Source organism: Mandrillus leucophaeus, unplaced genomic scaffold (assembly GCF_000951045.1).
Source record: "Mandrillus leucophaeus isolate KB7577 unplaced genomic scaffold, Mleu.le_1.0 Scaffold173, whole genome shotgun sequence".
NCBI classification, from domain to species: domain Eukaryota; kingdom Metazoa; phylum Chordata; class Mammalia; order Primates; family Cercopithecidae; genus Mandrillus; species Mandrillus leucophaeus.
The window spans coordinates 4,295,236-4,314,964 of NW_012101732.1; the positions used below are offsets into that span (position 1 = coordinate 4,295,236).

The 19,729-nt window shown below is 48.5% G+C and overlaps 2 protein-coding genes across 5 annotated transcripts in view; one reads left to right on the forward strand and one right to left on the reverse strand.

Annotated features, from left to right (window-relative positions):
- The window catches only part of TG (thyroglobulin), a 287,674-nt gene that overhangs the window by 23,351 nt on the left and 244,594 nt on the right, over positions 1–19,729 (reverse strand). Inside the window, exons 42-44 of the mRNA XM_011977089.1 lie at positions 19,252–19,416; positions 18,084–18,251; positions 1,060–1,241 (exon numbers count right to left, since the gene is read on the reverse strand). Of these exons, the coding sequence (XP_011832479.1) occupies positions 1,060–1,241; positions 18,084–18,251; positions 19,252–19,416 (515 nt within the window). The remainder of the gene's footprint in view (positions 1–1,059; positions 1,242–18,083; positions 18,252–19,251; positions 19,417–19,729) is intronic.
- The window catches only part of SLA (Src-like-adaptor), a 66,998-nt gene continuing 58,200 nt past the window's right edge, over positions 10,932–19,729 (forward strand). For all 4 annotated transcript variants that reach the window (XM_011977092.1, XM_011977091.1, XM_011977094.1 and 1 more), the window contains exon 1: positions 10,932–11,917. Coding sequence is in view for 2 of the 4 variants with exons in the window: in XM_011977091.1 (XP_011832481.1) it covers positions 11,907–11,917 (11 nt within the window). In the remaining 2 variants the exon portion in view is untranslated. The remainder of the gene's footprint in view (positions 11,918–19,729) is intronic.

Here is a 19,729-nt window from a genome sequence, read left to right on the forward strand (position 1 = left end):
TGCATCCCACCCATTCTTCCCAATGGGAGCAGGGAGCCCTCAGGAAACCAAGACTCATCGCCTGTGAGGGGACTCAAAGGTGACCTGAGAGCCGGAGTCCCCACTGTGGTCTCATCCTAGGGGGCTCAGAAGGAAGAAAGGACTGGAGCCCTGGTTATTTCCTTATTTCTATTCAAACATCATTTCTTGTGCATCTGCCGTGCATTTCTGTAAAAGTTCTCAGCCTCAGTGAGCTAATGCAGTACTAGGAGAGGGAGGCGGTCTGTCCTGACAACCCCCGGGGCAGGGGGCATGCTGCAAGAGAGGGACCCTGAGGACAGGAGGGCCTGGGGGCCACGGTCTTTAGCCATCTCGGGGTGGGGGTTTGGGCAGCCATCCCCAAGTGAGAGAAGCTTGAGCGTGAATGGGGAAAAGGCATGTAAGCAGTGGATACAAGAAACAGCGGGCCCCAGAAAGAGGGAGCAGGGCTGTCAGAGCTTGGGCTGTTCCTGTTCGGGGAGTGGCATCAGCCACAAAACCTCCCCACCTCCAAGCCTCTGCTTCCCTTGTGCCAGGTGAGCCTGGGCTGCAGGGTGGAATCAGCTGAGGGAGCTTTGAAAAATGCTGCCCCACTATGGGCCCTGCGTGTCACCTACCCTTTAAATGCCCCCATGTGCGCTTGATGGACAGCCAAGACTGGGGGCACTGGGCTCAGTGAATGCGAGGCCAGAAGTGTGGAAGGCTGTCCTGGGCACTCACTGAGCAGCTGCATTAGGTGGAGCGTGCACCAGGCACCTCTCGCAAGTGCTTCGTCTCTGCCCTCTGACAGCTCCCTCGTGGTCTAGGAAGAGCCGGAGTCACCGCTCATGTCTCCCATTGACCTGGGGTTTCATGGCAGCAGGGTCCATCCCACATGTCCCCCAGGGCTGCCCCTCAGTAGGGAAGCTCCCCATGCTGTAGGCTGAATGAATGATGCAGAGGAAACCGCAAGCACTAAGCCACATTCATGACCTGAACATCAACTAGGTCAGCTCTAAAACATAGCAGTAGGAATCTGCACCCTCCTGCAGCTTAGCTTACCGGGTGGCATTCTCCAGTGCCCGGGAGAAGGAGGCGTAGTCGTCCGTGGAGTGCTCCAGAGAGTAATACCACGTAGCAGCAGCCTCAACGCGGGCATCTGAGTCCTCGCCGCCCAGGGAATTCTGCAGTGCCTGGTAAAAGGCTGTTTTGCTACTGGTCCGGCCTTGACTTTCCTCAAATTGCTAGAAAAAAGAAAAAAGATATGAAATTCCCCAGCTGGATTCTGAAAGGTCCAAGTCAGTGTCCCTCAAACTGTTGCTCTAGAACTTTCTCTCTGGGAAGCAGTGGAGCATGGCATTAAACACAAGTAGAAGCCAGACTGTCTGAGTGTGAATCTCAGCTCTGCCTCTTCTAGCTGTGTGTCCTGAAGCAAATGGCTATCTCCCTCTGTGCCTGCCTTCCCCATCTGAAAATGGGAGTGCCTGCCACATAGGATTATGGCAAGTAGTTAAAATGGTACCTGGCACTTAATAAGTGCTCTGTTAATGTGAACCATTGTTGCAGTCTGAGAACAGGTCGAACACCCGAGTTTCACTTGCTTCACTGGGCTCCTTGCTCAGCCAACTCGTGAGTAACTGTGGTCTGGTCATGTTAGGAGAGCTAAATTCAGTTTCATTCATGGACTCAGTCACTCATCATATGAATGCTTCATGCACACTTTTATACAGATAGTCACACTCTTCACCAGAGCCAGCAGTGCCCCAGGCTTGGAGAAACAGCCACGAACATGCCGATCAAGCTCCCTGTCTCTTGGGGCTCACGTTCTAGTGGGCAGAGGTGGAAAATGAGCAAATAAATGTATGGTATATCAGGGAACAGGTGCTACAAAGAACTATAAGGCCGTATGAGAAGGATAGGGAATGCTGGGGCCAGGGCTATTTTATATAGGATGGCCAGGGAAGGCACGCAGCTCTCTCAGGGATGTGTGTCCAGATGGGAGCAACTTTTTCTATTTTCCTTTCCCTGTCTTTCTCTTTCCTTCCTTCGTGCTTCCCCTTTTCTCTCCCTTCCTTCACCTCCTCTTCCCCTCCCCTTCTCTCCCCTTCTCTTTCCTTCTCTCTCTATTTCTCTCTGAAATTCCCCTCTCTCTCTGTTCATTCCTTGTTTTGGTATTGCTGCTGTCGGCACTGTGGGAGTCTGGAGCCATTCACTGCCTTCCCCCAGGACCCAGTTTCCTCCTTTCTGAAGACAATGGGCAGAGGAAAGTCTGGGATGCAGCCCCAGGTGTGAGGCCCAGCCTCCTGGGCCCCAGCACAGTCTTGTGCTATGTGTTTACATATTTCGAGGACTTTATGTAAACGGTGAAATGTGCTTATCAGCACACTCTGGTGTGTTTAAATTGCTTCTCCAAACATTTACAAGCACACGGGACCTGTGATTAGAATTCCATCAGTGAGCAATCCCTCCTGGGTAAGCACAGCCCTTCCTGGGTAAGCACAGCCCCTCCTGGGTGGGCACATCACCTCCTGGGTGAGCACATCCCCTCCTGAGTGGGCACATTCCCTCTTGGGTGAGTACATCCTCTCCTGGGTGAGCACAGCCCCTCCTGGGTGAGCACAGCCCCTCCTGGGTGGGAACAGTCCCTCCTGGTGGGATGGCTTACACTCGGACTGGCCGAATGAGACACCAGGCTGAACCACCCTGTGGACTAACTGATCCTTCAGGATGACCCCCAAAATAGCATTCATGAATAATGTTCACACTCCATACTATTACCATCTACAATGCATCTGAGAGTTTCCATTCTATTCTATCCTAGCCTAGTCTAGTCTATTCAAAAAATACTCACCTACAACCCATTATGTGGACTCTACAACCTGCTAATAGTTTAGGGAAAAAACTGCATTATATTCTCTGTCCTTTTCTGCCTGGAGTATCTCATTACATAAATGATATTAGTAACCCACTGGCACCCCTCCTGCTATTTCTAAATTTTGTGCTAAACATTTCACATGTGTGTTGCAAGGAAGCATCAAAATAACAAGGTGAATTGGGCATGATGTTATCCCATTTTACGAACCATAATTCTGAGGCTGAGAGAACCTACCTAGCTTGTTTAAGGTCACACAGACAGGACACGTGAGGCAAGATTTAACCCCAGGTCTTACTGCTGGTAAGAGACAGGCTTGTTACCCCAGCTATAACTTAAGCAGGACCCCACATCAGAGCTGTGGACACTGGGACCTCAGCCCATGGAAGGATGGGTGGTTTGCCCATGAAGTGCCTGGCCCAGAGCAGTGAAAACAGCATTGAGTTTGGAGTCAAAACTTAGGGTTCAAGTGCTAACTGCCAAATTTGGGGGGATCTTGGAAAATATATTTTTTCCTCTCTCTGAGCCAGACATCTTCCAAATGTGAATGCACTGTGTGCATTCATATGGGCCCTGTTTTTGTCTCCTGTGAAGATGAAGTGAAGAAAGCAGTCACCTGCTAAGGGTCCTACTCCTAGTCCTGTCTGGTTGTCCATGGGTGCGGGCTAAGAAGAGCCAGGAAGTCTCAGTGCAAGGAGCAAGGGCCTGGAGCTGGCAACCCAAATTTGGGTTCCAGCTCTTACATTTCCCAGCTGTGTGACTTTGGGTAAGTCACTTAGCCTCTCTAATCCTCAGGATCCTCACAGGGAAAATGGAGTTAAGTAAAATTAGTTCACAGCATTGTTTCGAGAATTAGAGATAACGTTTAGAAGCACCTAGCTCAAAGTCTGGCATATACCCTTAATCAAGGAGACCTACTTGTATCCATCATGGGATTCATTGGTTTCAATTAGAAAACTGAAGGATGAACACAGGGCCCCAAACTGCTTTATTAAATGAAGAAAACATTTTAAAAATGCTATGTGTATCTATCTTCAAGGAAGAAGGCTCTCTTGCTTTTGTATCTATCCTCATTCCTTCATACAAATAATATGAATATTTGAAAAACTGTGCAAGAAAATATACTAGCTCATTCCAGTGGCTGCCTCAATGCTACGGCCTGTTTTCTCAGCTCTGGGCTGTGAGCAAGGAGATTGGGTGATGAGCAAAGGTAGGTGGGGCCGGCGGAAGGTGCCAAATTCGAAGGCCAAGTACTGCTCACAGATGCTGTGTAAAGAAGGAATCCATGACACCCCCACCACAGATACTGGGTAAGTCTAATGCCCAGGGCTGGAGCGGAAGTGGAGAGAACTCTGTTCTGGGAGCCCAGGAGGGTACAAGGACAAGGGTGCAGTGGCACTTAAGTGAGTTGTCCCCAGGCTGCTTTGCTACATGGGAGGCATAATCTGCCTTCAAGTCTAAACATTAGGGAGCTATGCTGAGGTCTGGGCACCAGGACCTCCAAGTCCCAGCACCCGCTATGTGGCAATCACTGTACAAACTCGAGGGAGTGGCTTCCTCTCTCTGGGCACCATTTTCTCACACATAACACGAGGGGGTCATAGTGAGAGCCCTCGCCAAGATACCAATGCTTCCTGGGCTGCAGAGGAGTAAAACAAGTTCATAAACTGTCTCCTCCCTGTGTAATGTCATTTGCTGGAACTTAGAGGAGACCACCAAGGAGTGAGGATGATGCTGCCTGAGTCACGTCGGCAAAGGGAGTAGCCAAGATTAGTACAAGGGCCACGCACCAAGCACCCATTGTGTGTCAGATACTGTGCTGGGCCCATGGTGCGCCCTCTCCTCATTCACCCCCATAACCATCCCTAGAGGGTGGACAAGGAAACTGGCTCAGAGAGGCTACGTGCTGTCTTACACAGCTGAGTAAGCCATACAGGTGGGCAACAAACCCAGGGGTGCCTTGCCCTTGCCACCCTGACGAGGCGCCACTGGGCCTTCAATTTCTGTGACTCCTGAGAACTAGGCTGCTGAAATATTCCCAAAGTGCCCAGGCCATGTGAGGAGTGCTGTTTCCTCCACACCAAATGTTCTCTCTTACTTTGAAGCCTTTGTGCCTGCTGTTCCTCCTGCCTAAACACCTTTCCCTAGTTTGCCTGGATAACAGCTATTGAACTAGAAGCATGCTTTTTAATCCCATGAGCATTAAAGTAGACTGAAATCTTGATAAAATACAGATTCTGACTCAGCAGGTCCAGAGTGGAGCCCAGGAACGTGCATTCTAACAAGTTCCCAGGCGATGCTGATGCCGTTGGCCTGGGAACTTCACAGCCAGCAATAAGATTACAATAGAACATTCAGGTTTTGCTCAGGGCTTACCTCCTCCAGGAAACAAGACAGATAATGGTTGAAAGGTCAAGCTCCAGAGATAATGGTTGAAAGCACAGAACTGCCTTGTAGTTCTGGGACCCTGAGTAAATTGCTGTCTCTCTCTGTAGCTCAGTTTCCTTCTTTATACAAGGTGGATAATGAAAAATGTCTATTGCATGAATTATTAACAGATTCCAATGAAACATGCATTAAAAGGGTTGAGTACAGTAGTTGGCACATGGTCAATAAATGTGAATGATGATTATTAACCTGTCCCAGGCTAAACCAGGGGCCCCCGTGGCCCTCAGGACCCAGGTGCTCTGATGTTAGTTTATTTGCCTATTGTTCCAGAGTACTACATGGCAAAGGGGGCAGGGAGTGTGTCCATAGCCCCAGTGCTTAGTATGGTGGCAGGCATGTCATAGGTGAATATGCATTGAATGAATGACCTCTGTAGAGATAATACAGGTTAGAGGCTGAAAGTAGGATGCTAAAGTCAAACCTCTTGGGTTTCAAATCCCAGAGTTGGAAAGGTCTGGTCTTGGAGGCTAACTGTGCGACTTCATAGCTGTATGAACTTGGGAAAGTCATATAGTCGCTCTATGTCTATTTCTTCATCTGTAAAATGGGCACAACAAATTACCCTCATCATAAAACTGTCATGAAGTTAGATGAGATGAAACCTATAAAGGGCTTAGCACTGTGTCTATTGTCATTGTTGTTAGATATTTGTAGACTCAGCCTTGAGTCCAATTCAGACAGGTCAGGGAAAGCCCATGTCATAGAGAGGCCTGAGCTGAGCTTTGTCCCCACTGGGCTTGAGTCCAAACACTTGGAATCCCTTTTCCAAACCCCTGCTAGAAAAAGGAGTGGCCCGTGGGCCGGGCACGGTGGCTCACACCTGTAATCCCAGCACTTTGGGAGGCCGAGGCAGGCAGATCATGAGGTCAGGAGATCAAGACCATCCTGGCTAACACGGCGAAACCCCATCTCTACTATAAAAATACACACACACACACACACACACACGCACGCACACAAAGAAAAAAAGCCAAATGTGGTGGCACACGCCTGTAGTCCCAGCTACTCAGGAGGCTGAGGCAGGAGAATGGCATGAACCCGGGAGGTGGAGCTTGCACTCCAGCCTGGGCAACAGAGTGAGACTCCCTCTCAAAAAAGAAAGAGAGAGAGAGAGAGAAAGAGAGAAAGAAAGAGAAAGAGAAAGAGAGAGAGAGAGAGAGAAAGAAAAGAAAAGAAAAAGGAGTGTCCCCAATCAAGGATGGAGTCTCCTTCATGGGTTCTGCGGAAACTCATTCTAAGATGATCTTTTAGGAGTGCTAGGACACCAAGCCCCTGGGCATTGCAAAAAGAAGTCCCTCTTGCATAAAATGGTCTGGAACAGCTTCACAGCCAGGTAGCTGGAGGGATGGGGCCCAGTTTATGCTCCCACGAGACTGAGATTAGAGTTCCACATTTTATGGGGATCTCAGACACTAATTGGGTGCAGCCTTGCTGACTGGTCAATATTTTGGAGACGATCCAAAAGTTGTCTCCCAAATAGTGGGAGATAAATTCCCAAGCCCCACTGGGTTGCAAGGGAATGTGAAGGGGCACATTTTCAGCAAGACCTGGGACACACATTCCTTCATGCTTGGCAAGGCCCTGAGCACAGATGCCATTGCCAGTTTAATTAGAGAGTCAGCAGGCGGGAGCAGGGACCACCGTGTGACTGCACGGGCTGACTTCCACGAGCTGTAATTACAGGCGGGGTCTGCCTTAGACTGTAGATTTGTTACAGGCAGGAATTACACAAAGGGCTGTCATGAACTGGCCAGTCCTTGCTGTGTGCTTTTGAAGGACTGCCATGAACACATTCTAATGAAAAGGAAGAGCCCCTTGGAAATGCTGAGGGACTGAGCAGGGCCTCAGCATCAACCTGAATGTCTCGGGGCCCAGTGGATTGAATGTGAAATTTGGCATTTGAGAGACTCAGGTTCAAATCCAGCTCTGTTCTGTGCGTCAGATGACTCACCTCCAATGAACAAACGTATTCAGTGGATATGCCTGTCTGTGCCTTCATTTTGGGTCAACAAAATGGGGTTGATGTTAGAATGAGATGCATTAATGATTATAAAGAGGCTGACACATGGGCGACAATAAATATGACTTATCTCTCCCCTCTAGTTAGTAAATGATTAAAAAGAAAATCAGCGAGACAGGTGAGAAACGCCCTTATGTTCACGCCGAGTGGTGTCTGAGAGACATGATGAGAACACATGGCTGCAGGCCCTTGTTGTTCATCTTACTGTCCCTTGGACAACTCTCCTCGGCGTGCCTGAGTGTGCCACGAGCAGCTCCCGGTGTTTGGGACACATCAGTGAACATCTGGGCTGTTCTCTGCTTGCATGGGGCTTCTACTTCTGTGAGCCAGAACATCTATGTTATATGGACTGTCCTGGGGCCATAAGGAACAAGATTAGTGCATAGAGCAGGCAGCCGGAAAGGGGACGGGGCGGGGGCTGCTGGCTGGTGAGGGTCCCAGTTGTGCCCTGGGGAGCTGGGTTAGGCAGCGTGGAGGATGGTTGAGTCTAGACTGGAGAGGGTGGGGTTCAGACATGCGGACAGCTGGGTGAGGGGGTGCAGTGAGGTCCGCGGGGTCAATGGAGTGATGAGGGCAGAGGAGCAGGGGAGAAGCCAGAAAGAACAGAGGGCTGGGTGGCTGGGAGAGCCTCACCCTACCTTTTGCTTTTTTGCTTCAGGCAGGGCCTGGGAGAAGGGCTCCCCCATTCTGGTTTGCAAATGTGATCTGCCAGAGAGCACGGAGCACAAAGCAGGCCAGGCCAAGTGTCCCTGCCTTGGCCCCAGGCACTGCAGGGCCTCAGTAAGGAGCCGACTGGCCCCTCAGCACTGCTTCCCCCTGGCCCTGTCTCCTGCTGCAAACCCCAAGGCCAGCGCACTCTGCAGGCCACACTGCCCTCTCCTCAGGGAATGGCCCATCCTTCTCTTGGACTGAGGGCCCTCCTTCTCTCTGAGGCTCAGCCTTTGCTGCCCACAGCCCTGGAGCCCCTCGCTGGGCAAACCTTCCCCTGGCTCTTTCGGACCTTCAGTGTGCAGCTCATCATGAGTCCCACCCCCACCTAGAGCTAACGTGCCTGCCTGGAGGTCCCCAACAGGAGGTTCTCCTCCATCCGCTTCATCCGGGTGCTCTCAGCCAGATGTGCACTCCAAAACTATGTCTACATGGTGGGCTCCAACTGTCCTACAGCCTCTTTTCCATATGGCTGTCTGGCTGCCCCAACCTCCATCAAGGTCACTGTTGGCCTTGCAGAGGTCCACCAGCAGATGCCCCATTCCCCCACCTCTCCATCTCCTCCTCCTAGTTGGCTCTGCCTCAGGCTAATTTCTGGAACCCCCTTCTGCTGTATCTGTCTACTCTTGAAAGCCGAGGCTCCCAGCTGCCACTTCTGTCCCCTTTTCCTCCCCTTCTGTCCACGAATGCTTGTGGGGTGGGGCCATTTCCTCTCCTTGCTTCAAGAATGACCTATTAAGCTAATGATTCCCAAGTCTCTCTTCAGCTTGAACCTCACACCTTCATATCCAAATGCCTCACATCACCTGGAAATCTCTCAGACCCCTCAAACTCAACCTAGGCACAATTTAACTTTGTTATCCATATGTGTTCTTACTCACCTCTAGAACCTTCTTCTCCCGCTATTTCCCTATCCTTAGTGACTAAGACTAGCCTTCAATTACCTGAATGAAACGCAGGTATTTCCTGATTGCTCCTACAATCATTCCCCTCTTCCCCTACATTTTGCTGTAACCTGTTCCTGTAATCTTCCTCCTGAGTGCCACCTGCCCCCACCTCCAGTCCACCCCTGCTGCTGTCCTAGTTTACAACACATCTCCTCCACCACACTGGGGCAGAAGCAGAGATGCTGCTCTTGGCAGGGGCTTAGGGGAGGAAAGCTTTTTACACAGAGAGCCTGTAGTCAATTTTTGCTCATTGATTATGCTTCAACTTTTGAAAAATGGTTGTAACATCACAGATTTGGGAAGAAGGAGACACAGAGCAGAATCCCGACCGGAAAAGTAGGAAGCCTACCAGAGTTCACCTGCTTCTTGCAAGACTATGTGAATGGATGAGTGAATGAATAAACAAATGCCCCAGACTTCTCTAGAGCTCTGAGTCAGATGGAGACACAACACTCCTTTGTTCATTTGAGGGACGTGAATTGAAGACTAACCTAGTGCTGGACAGGAGCTAAGGATTCCAAATGGACATGACATAATTCCTGCCATGCAGCAGAGCTTGGTGAAGTCAGTGGGGACAGCTGCTGAATGAGCAAAGTGCTCTGCAAATCGTGGGTGACTGTTTGCATCCAGTGGAGAGCATCTTTCAGTGGAGAGAGGGTGGGTTTGGGAAGCAATGTGAGCATGTCCTCACCTCCCCTCTTCCCCCAGCCTACTCCAATCAGCCTTTCCTTCCCATCACCCCACGGAAATGGCCCTCATCAAAGTCTCCCATGACCTACAAGAGTCGAATCTCTGCCCTCATCTCTCTTGACTCTGTGACATTTGACCTTTGCTTCCTTTTGGAAATGCTTTCTTTTCTTGGCTTTTGTGATAATCGCATTTTCTTGGTTTTCTTCCAAATCTGTATCTATAGCCCTGACCTCTCTACTGAACTCCCAACTCATATAGTCAGCTGCCAACTCAAGATACATCCCAAATCTGATCATTTCTAACTGTGACCATCCATGTCTGCAACCCTAATTTAAGTTACTAGCTCAATCCCTGGATTTCCACAACAGAGCCCAATCTGATCTCTACTTCCTGTGTCACATCTCCATAGTCAATTTTCCATATAACTGCCAGAAATGTCCCTTTTTAAACAAATGAATCAATATAATCACCTTCTATTATTAGCTTGAAACATTCCAGTAACTGCCCACTGCAAAGAGAATAAAGTCACTTTTCTGATGGCCTGCAAGATCTCATAACTGGTCATCTTCATCCCTCTGACTTTCTCTCTTCCCAGTCCCTCCACTGGCCACTGGGTCTCCTAGCACTGACCTCCCTGTGACCCCCAAACAGCCAGGACCACTCCTGCCCCAGGGCCTTTGCACTTGCTCTGTACCTCGATCCCCATCGCTGGCTCCCCATTGCTCAGGCCTCAGTCCAGAAGTCCCCTCCTCTGAAAAGCCTTCCATGACTGCCCCTAAAGTATTTTCCCCATTCCATCACCTCCTCTACAATGGCCCCACTTCAGTGTTCTTCAGCGCACTTCTAAGATCTGAAATGCTTTATTTACTTACATCGTCTGTGTCCTTTCACGACAACATGAACTCTCCGAGTCAGAGGCTTTATCTGTTTGGATTACAACTGTTCCCTCTAAAGCCTAGAGAGAGTCCAGCACACAGGAGCCTCTGAATAAATCTGTGTTGGAGAGATGTTGCATGGATTAATGCTTGAATGACTCCTGACTTCACTGCTCATTATGGTGTTAAGGGACAAGGGCTTACTTCTCCATCAAGGACAGCTGGCTCAGGGGCAAGGGCTCACTGCACTTTTAGGAACTCACAGAAGTATTTTCCTTCTAATTTCTTTTAAAATCAGAAGAAAAAACATAATAATAATGAAAGTATAATAATGAATCCAGCCTGTTTTACATTCTTCTTTATACCAATGCAGTCATGAAATACAATATTTTATTATTTTGGGGCGGGGGGGACAAGTCAATCCTTCTGATCCTCAGCTTTCTCTGAACCGTAATCCCAGCTCACAGGGTCCCCGGGGAGAACCAGACAAGGTGGCATGTAAGCGTCAGCTGTGAGGGGTAATGTGGGGTTACGGCTCCAGGGTGGAGGGTTTACAGTGTGCGAGGGCAGCCTAGAGCCATGAGACCTACAGGGCTCTCTGGGTGTTGGGAGATACCTCTTTCACTTCTTATAACACTGCAAGAGACAGACAGGCTGGGTCTCACTGTGTCCATTCTAAGGCTAAAAAACTGCAGCTCAGACCAGTTCAGCAACTCTCCTACATCATGTGGCTAAAGCTAAGAATTGTGACCCATTTTTCTGAATCCAGGTCCCCGCGATGCCCTGGGTTCAGACCCTAACACCCTCCCATCCCTGAGTGCTGGGGATTTAAGGCAGCAGTGCCTCCTTTCAGGAAATCACACACACACTGGAAACTCCTGCATGCTCCTCTTACTATAATCTGTCACCAAAGGCTGGATATTCCTGTGCTGGGGCTTGTGCCAGCGCCTTGGGCTGCCAGGTGCTGCTTTCCACCTCCCACATGGGCTGCCCTCCCCCCACTGCTCCTCACAGGGCCCCCACTCCACCTGCTCCCAGACGAGGCCGACTCCTGGCCAAGCTCAGGGGCACAGCGGAGGCGCTCTGTTTCTGATTTTTCTCGCCTTCCTTGGAGATGCCTGTGCTTGGAAGGGAAGGCAGAACATTGCATCTTGGAACAAATCTGCTTTTGATCATGCAAATGAATGCCTGGTTAATGTAGGCAGACTGTCAATTTCACCAGTTAGAAAGAAAGAGAAAAGGGGGGGAAATTCCTCATGACAGCGCCTGATGAAGAATTTCAATAGAAAGCTGCTACTTCAGAAAATAAGATCATTTGCCGCGAATGGAGAACATCTCAGGCAGCCCTGATGCTCCACCGGTAGGTTGCTAACTTTGCTGGGTGTCATTAGGACTCCCTGGGTGGGCCATAGGTGGCTTTGGGTGGTATGTGGGGGAGGGTCTTCAGAGGGACTTGACGGATCCCGTACCCACCCTCTGTCTTTGGTCTGAAGGAAATGGGTGGGTCTCTGCTGAGGTGGTGGGTGGCTCCAGGGGGCAGGACTTGGGGTAAGAGGCTCCACTCCCGTCCCACTGTGACTTCCCTGGGAAGCTGCACTGCATGTGTTTGTGAACTGGGATCCAGCTGATACTTATGCAGCTTTGGCATGAGTAGAGAGCATGCATTTGTGTTTACTACAATTTGGAAAATCGGTTTCAGGTCAGCTGAGGTGGTTCAGAGATTGGACGTTCTCTGTATTCCTGTTTTCTGTGTATAATTATCTGAAGAAGGGATAACAGCTTGGGACACAATCTTAATATTAAAATTTAAAAATTAAGTGAAAAAAATGAACATTTATTGAAGCCAAACTATTTTCCAGATATTGGTGTATATTTGAATTCTTGGACATCTTTATGAGGATATTTACTAACCATCTCCCAATTTTACAGTTAGGGAAACTAAGGCTCGGACTCTGGGTAACTTGGATGCTCATGATTGCAATCCAAGGACATCCAGGACACTCTCCCTGCTTTGTTGACAGATGACCGAGGGAGCAGGGTCCTCGTCAGTTCCTGACCGTTGTGTCACTCCAGCTGACAGTGCTGCTATGGGGCCCAACGGCACCTGATCCCCACCTCCTGAGGTCTTGGAATAGACGTCCATCTCTCCATATAGTATGTATCAATGGTGTTGCAGTTATTTGCCTTGTCTGTTATCTGACTGCAAGCCCTTCTGAGGGGAGGAATTCAATTTGTATTTTGTGCTGAAACACCTGGCCCAGCATGACTAAACAAACAGGTGCTGGTGTTACAAAAACATGCTGAACACCCTGTTTATGTGGATGTAGCAGTTTGCTGCAATTGATATGTCCTGTTTCTCAGCCCCAGATGGGACAGGAGGGACTGCGTGGGTACCAAAGGACAGAGGGTGGAGTAAAAGGCATGGCTGAGATTGAGGTCCTCCAGAATCTGCCATCTTCAGGTCTCCTTGGCTGATGGTGGTTGGACCCAAGTGCCATGGAGCCTTCTTGGGGGAAACAGAGAAATGCACAAGTCCAGCTCTAAATTCAGGTTGGGAGTGGGCTGAGATAAGGGAGGGCAATGCAAGGGCACATTGGGTTGAAGTCCAGAAGGAGTTTCCTCTTTGTTGGAAGGGTGGGACCGTAGCTTGTAGCTCAGTTTCCACTTGGTTGTCCACTGTGCCCTCTTGCAGTACTGTGTGGGGCAGAATCCTGAGGATCTCTCTGGGTGATGCTTGCATATGGTAGGGATAAGGTGGTGCTAGTGCATCCCTGATCTAGTGTTTAGCACAGATAGGGTCATGGGTAGATCCTGCCACCTGCCACCCCCGTCCCTCCCCCACCCTGCAATTGGGGTCAGAGACCTGCAGTGGAGACTTGGCTTTCCAAAGGACTAGTTAACTGACCTAGAGACATCTGGTAAACCCATTAAGCCTTTCTTTCCCGGGAAAAAAAAAATGGTATAAAATACTGGTTCATGGTTCCCTACCTCACAGCCATACAGTTGAAATAAAGTAAAGTAAGAGCATGAGTTACTTCACTTAGGCTAACCCCCAAGGCTATTGAAATTTTAAAATTATAAATAAATCAATAAATGACTATAGAAAAAAAAGAATGTGGGTAGAATTGGAAAGACCTTTGCACATAGTAGCCCTTATTCTAGCTGGGTTTGTGTACATTTCAGTACCCAGCATACCATTGATGGTAGACAGAAGGCTCTTGGAGGAAAGCCTGGCTTTTCCCAGAGTGCTGTCATGCGAAGAGGATACTTTGGAGGCAGATAGACCTGGGTTTTAATTCTGGTTTCTCTCTGAAAAATAGCAATAATAATCCCCACCTCATAGGGTAATAGTTTTGAGGGTGAATTATTTCAGTGAATACTTCTGGGTTAGGGCCCACCACATAGTCAGTTCTTCATAATTTCATTCATTCATCCTAGTGAATGTTTACTGTGTGCCTGTTGTGTGCGACGTGTCTAGCAGAACTAGACACATTTCTAGGCACCAGAGATATAGCAGTTTCAAACATTCTAGTTGGGGAAGAAAGACAATAGACAAATACATAATATGGCAGGAGGTCTGAGTGCTGGGGTAGGGCGCAGGATGTAGGGATAGAGAAGGCTGGGGATATGGCTTCCCTCTGAATCCAAGTGGTCAAACAAGGTCTTTCTGATAAGCAGACCCTGAAGGAAGTAAGGCAGTGAGTTATCTGGGAAGAACATTCAAGAAGAAAAAACAGCAAATACCAGGACCCTGATGTGGGATGTGCTCAGCCTATTTGAGAAACTCTAAAGGGACAAACCAGTAAGCCAGGAGGGAACAGCAGGAGTTAAGGTCAGAGAGCTAACAGGGGTCACATCAAATAGGCTCTGGCAGTTAACAGAAGACTGGATTTTTCCTCTGCATGAGAGGAGGCCACTGGAGAGAAGGCTTGGAGCAGAGGGTCTGACTTATAAAGGGATTGCTCTGGCTACTGTGCTTCTCATAGATTACAAGAGGCAAGGCAGGTGCAGAGAGACAGTTGGGGGCTACCACAAAAATCTCAAATAAAATGGCTGGATCAGGGTGATAGTAGAAGACGTAGGGGAGAGGGACTTGGATTTGGGATACAGTTTGAAAATACAGCCAAATGGATTTGCTGATAGAATGCTGGTAGGATATGAGAGAGCAGTGTCAGGAATGACTTTTGGTTTTGAGCCTGAGTACAGAAGGATGAGTTGTTTAGTTGCCAAGTTGTTTACTGAGATGGTGAAGACTACAGAAGAACATGCTGGTTGGGGATGGGAGCAGAGGTGGAATCGGCAGTCCACTTTGGGTGTGTTATGGACGAGACACTATGAGATGTGTAAGTGAAGATGTCAAGTGGGCCATTGGCTAAACCAGTTCAGAGTTCAAAGGAAAAGTCCAGGAGGAATAAATCTGGGTGCAGACACATGTTTAGGAGATGACCACATGCAGTGTCACTGAGCTGTGAGCTGGCTTCCAGTCCCACTGTCATGACTCTCCTCCTGCAGGCAGTCCTCCTCACCATCAGCACCTAGATGAGTTCTCGGTAGGATGCAGGCTCACAAAAGTTGCTCAGTGGCTTCACTAACACATGTCCCAAGGGAATGAATGAAGAAATGAAGCCAGAAAGGAACGGTCTAAACAATGAACAAATGTGCTAGGGGAACACTGCCCTGTGGTTCGTATCTGGGATGACCACCATGGAGCAGGGCTAGAAGCTGCTCTGCTGTGCCCTCAGAGAGGTTTCTCTATTTGGGGGTGCCCTACTTCAGTGCTGGCTTCTCTAGTCAGGCCCCTGTTTAGCAGTGAGCCTCCTGCTGGTGGTCCCATCTTTCTTTGCGAGTGAACAAAGTAAGCTTTCCTTAAAAACCTTAGAGGGAAACTCAATGAGAAGAATGCAAATGCATCTTTGAGTAGAGATCCCAGTCCTCTGGATTCAGGTCCCTGGCTGGACTGGTTAAGGAATTCAGGACAAAATTAGGAAACTTCCAGACACTCCTGGGACTCTGCTTGAACCAGGGAAGCCCAAGGCAGCCATGAGCCCCCAGTCATCTCTCTCACAATGAAAGGGTATAATCAGAAAACATGAGCCTGAGCTACCCTCTGAACACCACTGTCCCAGATCTGCCAGTAAGAACCACTCCCTCACCCTTCCTGATGGATGGCATTTCCACTGCGTTGGGAGACGTCTGGGAACTAACCACAGGGCCTCCCTCCTCCCTAAGTCCATCAGCCCTTTCTATGCTGATCCCAAGGTTCCTGGGAATATAAAAGTAGTTCTTCCTCTCTTTCAAAAGTCGAAGATGGCCATGAAAAGTTTTCAGCACATGGACCAAAGAACCAGAGCTGTGAGGACACAGTGTCTTCTGCACAGAGATTGTGCATTCCTCGTAGGAGGGTATCAGATAAGGAGGTGAGTGGGAAAGAGTCCCTGGTCAATGGCCAGCTCCATCCCCGTCTGCTCATGCCTCAGAGTACCGTCTCCAGGGCGGGGAGTGTTTAGGGGCAGCAAGGGAATACTAAGATTAGAACTTCCATTTCTTTCTCTTGCTTTAACACTCTTTTGATTCAATAAAGCATTTCTAATAATTTAGTGTATTAGTACAGGAGTACACATGTATATAATTTATACTTAAATAACTAAACTTACTATTTCTTAACTGATGAGGGGCTTGATCAGAAGCAACCTGAAGATCCCTGTTTTAGAGACTACAAACTCTGAGGCAGTGGAGGAGAGTGGCACATTTTCAGTGACTCCTGAACAGTTGTCTTGTCCAATACTAAAGTCTTAGCCCCTCAGGGTAAGGGCTATACTGTATATGAGTGCTTGGCAGAAAAAATATTGAAATGGTTCAGGTATAAAAGTTATTTCTCCCTGGCTGTGAGTTAGCTAGATGAAAGCTGAGGGTGACTAAGTTTTACTTGACACCACCCTCTAGGAACACACACACACACTCACACATACACCCTCAGAGAGAACTCTATCACTGCTCACATGCCACACCAGCCTTCCAGATAGGAACCTTCAGAAATCAACTTCATATGCAAACCTCACCAACCCTGCTTCTTTCTCTCTCTCTCTACATACACATGCACACATAAATATATATAATATGTAACATTATGCATGTGTGTATATATACAGCAATAGTAATAATTCATAATACTCTTTCTCCAGAGGTAGGCAATGTTAACTGCATGTTGTGAATCTTTTCACTCCATTATCCTTCTATGAAGAAAAACATACCAATATACACATTTCCAAATATAAAGATACATACAGGTTGGTTTTTAAAAATATGAATGCTATCTTAATTTCACATTCCTCTACATATATTTTTGTCATTTTACAATGTGTCACAGGCTTCCCTTAAGTCAGTAGAGATAAATCTAGCTCATTCTTTTTAACATCTGCATAATATTTAATAGCTTGTTTGTATCTTAATTTAGTCAACCATTTCCCTATTAATGGACACTTGAGTTGCTTCCAATTTTTTGCCACAAAAATCAATGCCACAATCAATCAATAAACAATGCAATGCGATAAATACTCTTGTATATATATCATGTAAAACTAGAGCTTTTATTGCTGTAGGATAGAGTCTCCAAGGTGAAATATATTACCCAAAGGAAATAGGATTATCCAAAGGAACTCAGGATCCTGTTAGGTTGCGATCATGATTTAATAAAATCCCGATTAGACTACCTTATATTCAACAGAGCCAACAGAGACCCACATTGTGCATGTGCAGGGAAAGGTGCACTCCACCCACGCCCAGAGTTGTCCTCTCTCTGTGCTTTATGCACACTGGGCTTCCCCTCCTCAGGCTTGACCACCTACAAGGCTTTGGCCAAGAGTAGCTTGTCCAAGGCAGGGTGGGGTGGGCAGAGGAGCATGTGCTCGGTCTCTTCCAGGGTTAGCCACATCCTAGTGAGTGACTGTGACTGCTGGTGAGAGCAGGAACTGTGCATTCAAGCAGAATGCAGACCTCACAGCTCACTCCCACTTTGCTGTGCCTCCAGCAAGCTGCACAAAGTTGCGTGTTTGCCAGGTGCATGGTGCATGCTCTCTTTACTAAGAAATTTAACTTGGAAGGCTGGTGCTTCAGTGTCTTTTTCAGGATTGGGAAAGGGTGATGATTTAACAAGAGTCCCTTCATGCCCCCGCCTCATTGTCTCTCAGTTCTCAGGATGACAAGCATCCTCCATGAAATATGGGTGGTATGGCCCAGAACGTGGGTATTCTAACTTGCAGCCCAGAGCTGCAGAGCTTCTGGGTCAGCTCCAGTTTTCCCCAGTGATTTATTCACAGCTGTAATTTGTGGATGTGCCTGTGTTGCTCACTATCCTGCAAGTGTCTAATTTCTGTATCCCCCCATTACTACTTCCTAAACTCACGTAAGCATTGCACACAGTAGTTATTCAGCAATTGATCTATTTCTCTTGATCAAGTCAGACATTGAGGTCCAGAGCCCTTAGGAAATGCCTGGCTGGAGACATCCGAGGCCCCCTCCCTGCCTACCTTCACAGCCTTTGCTCTGTTGATGAGCCCGTCATCCTGAGAACTCCCGATGAGCAGATCGACCTCTGCCCGTAAAGACCTCTTCAGTGCTCTGGCTGGAGGCTCACGGAGGAACTGGCCATCGATCACAGGACCCCAGTAGTGGAAAGGGCCACTCACGGCCAGGAGCTACATTGGATACAACAATAATCAGTTGTCCTGGAATAATCAGTTGCATTGCTTTGCATAAAGAGGCCTTAACCATACTGAATGCCAATGCTGGTTATACATCTGGGACTCTACTGGGAGAAAATGACCAGGACAACTGGCAGGCAGGACACCATGTGACAAAGTCAGGGGCTGGAAGGTGAATGAATCTCACTGTCAGCAATGATGGTCTCCAGGGGAGCATCCCAGAGGTGACAGCAGGTCCCCAGCTAGGGATGGGAAAGCCTGAGCCTGTAGGTGGGTGAGGAAGTCAGGAGGAGACAGTGGTTGAAGAGGAGGCAGTGACTCTGACAGGTGAAATTCACCAGCTCCAGTTACAATCAAATTAGCCTACACTGAGGGGAGCTGAGGATAAGACCTGCTCCAATTCTGTGAGTCCAGACTCATTGCTGAGATGATCAGACCATCAATTGCAATGACAACAATTATTCCTGCTAGTGTCCCCTTCATTAATGTGAGGGCCAGCCAGAGATTTGGTCTGCAAGCAAGAACTTTGCATGCTAGAAAGGGAACACACAGCTATCCCATATAAGGGTATGAAGTGACTCAAATACACTGCCATCTGTGAAGCCATGTCTGCAATGCTCAATACATGTAGCTGTGACCTGTCAAGGGTTTGGTCGCCTGCCCACCATGGTCCTGGCATGAGGCCAAACCCTTCACATGTGTTACTTCATTCTCTCCTCCTACTCTATAAGGTCTGTATAACTATTCCCAGGTTATAAATAAGAAAGACAAATTGCAGAGGCATCTGTCTACCCTCAGTAACCATGTTTAGACTGTTGCAGGCTGTGGCGCATGCACGGCTCTGGGGGTTAGGGAATGTGAGTTCCAGCTCCAGCTGGTCATCAGCCTCATGTGTGGTATGGCTGGCGTGGGTCACACTTCCTTTCTAGGTCTTCATTTTCTATTTGTAAAGGACCAGAGAATGTCCCTTCCCAACTTGCACTTGAGTGCTCACCTTGGTCTGGGCGTCATTGAGGATATTGGCAGGCTTTTGGCGGAAGCAGGACACCACTTCTTGGCTGGATGACACAGGGCAGCTGACCTCCTTTGCCAAAGCAACTGCCTGCTGCTGAGCCCTCTCATGGCTGATGATGGCGGCTGGGGAGAGTGCAGAGCCTCCCTGGAAGAGAAAGCAGGCTCAGGGCTGATGGTCCAGATCATCTCCTGTCCCTGCTCACCTGGAGCCCTCAGTGCCACATCAGGGTTCTGCATCCTTCCTCCAAGCTTGGGGGTCCCAGGACCCATTCTGGGGATACACACAGTGGGGAGGTCAGGACTGGTCAACGGCATGTCAGCATGTAGTGTGATATTGAACAGGTGTCTCTCTAGGCCTCAGTTTCCTAGCCTGTGAAGTGAGGGTGCTGCTCAAGGGAACCTTCGGTCTTGGCTGTGCAGATGAATTTGTATAAAGAGGCAAAGGGCTGATGGTTCTT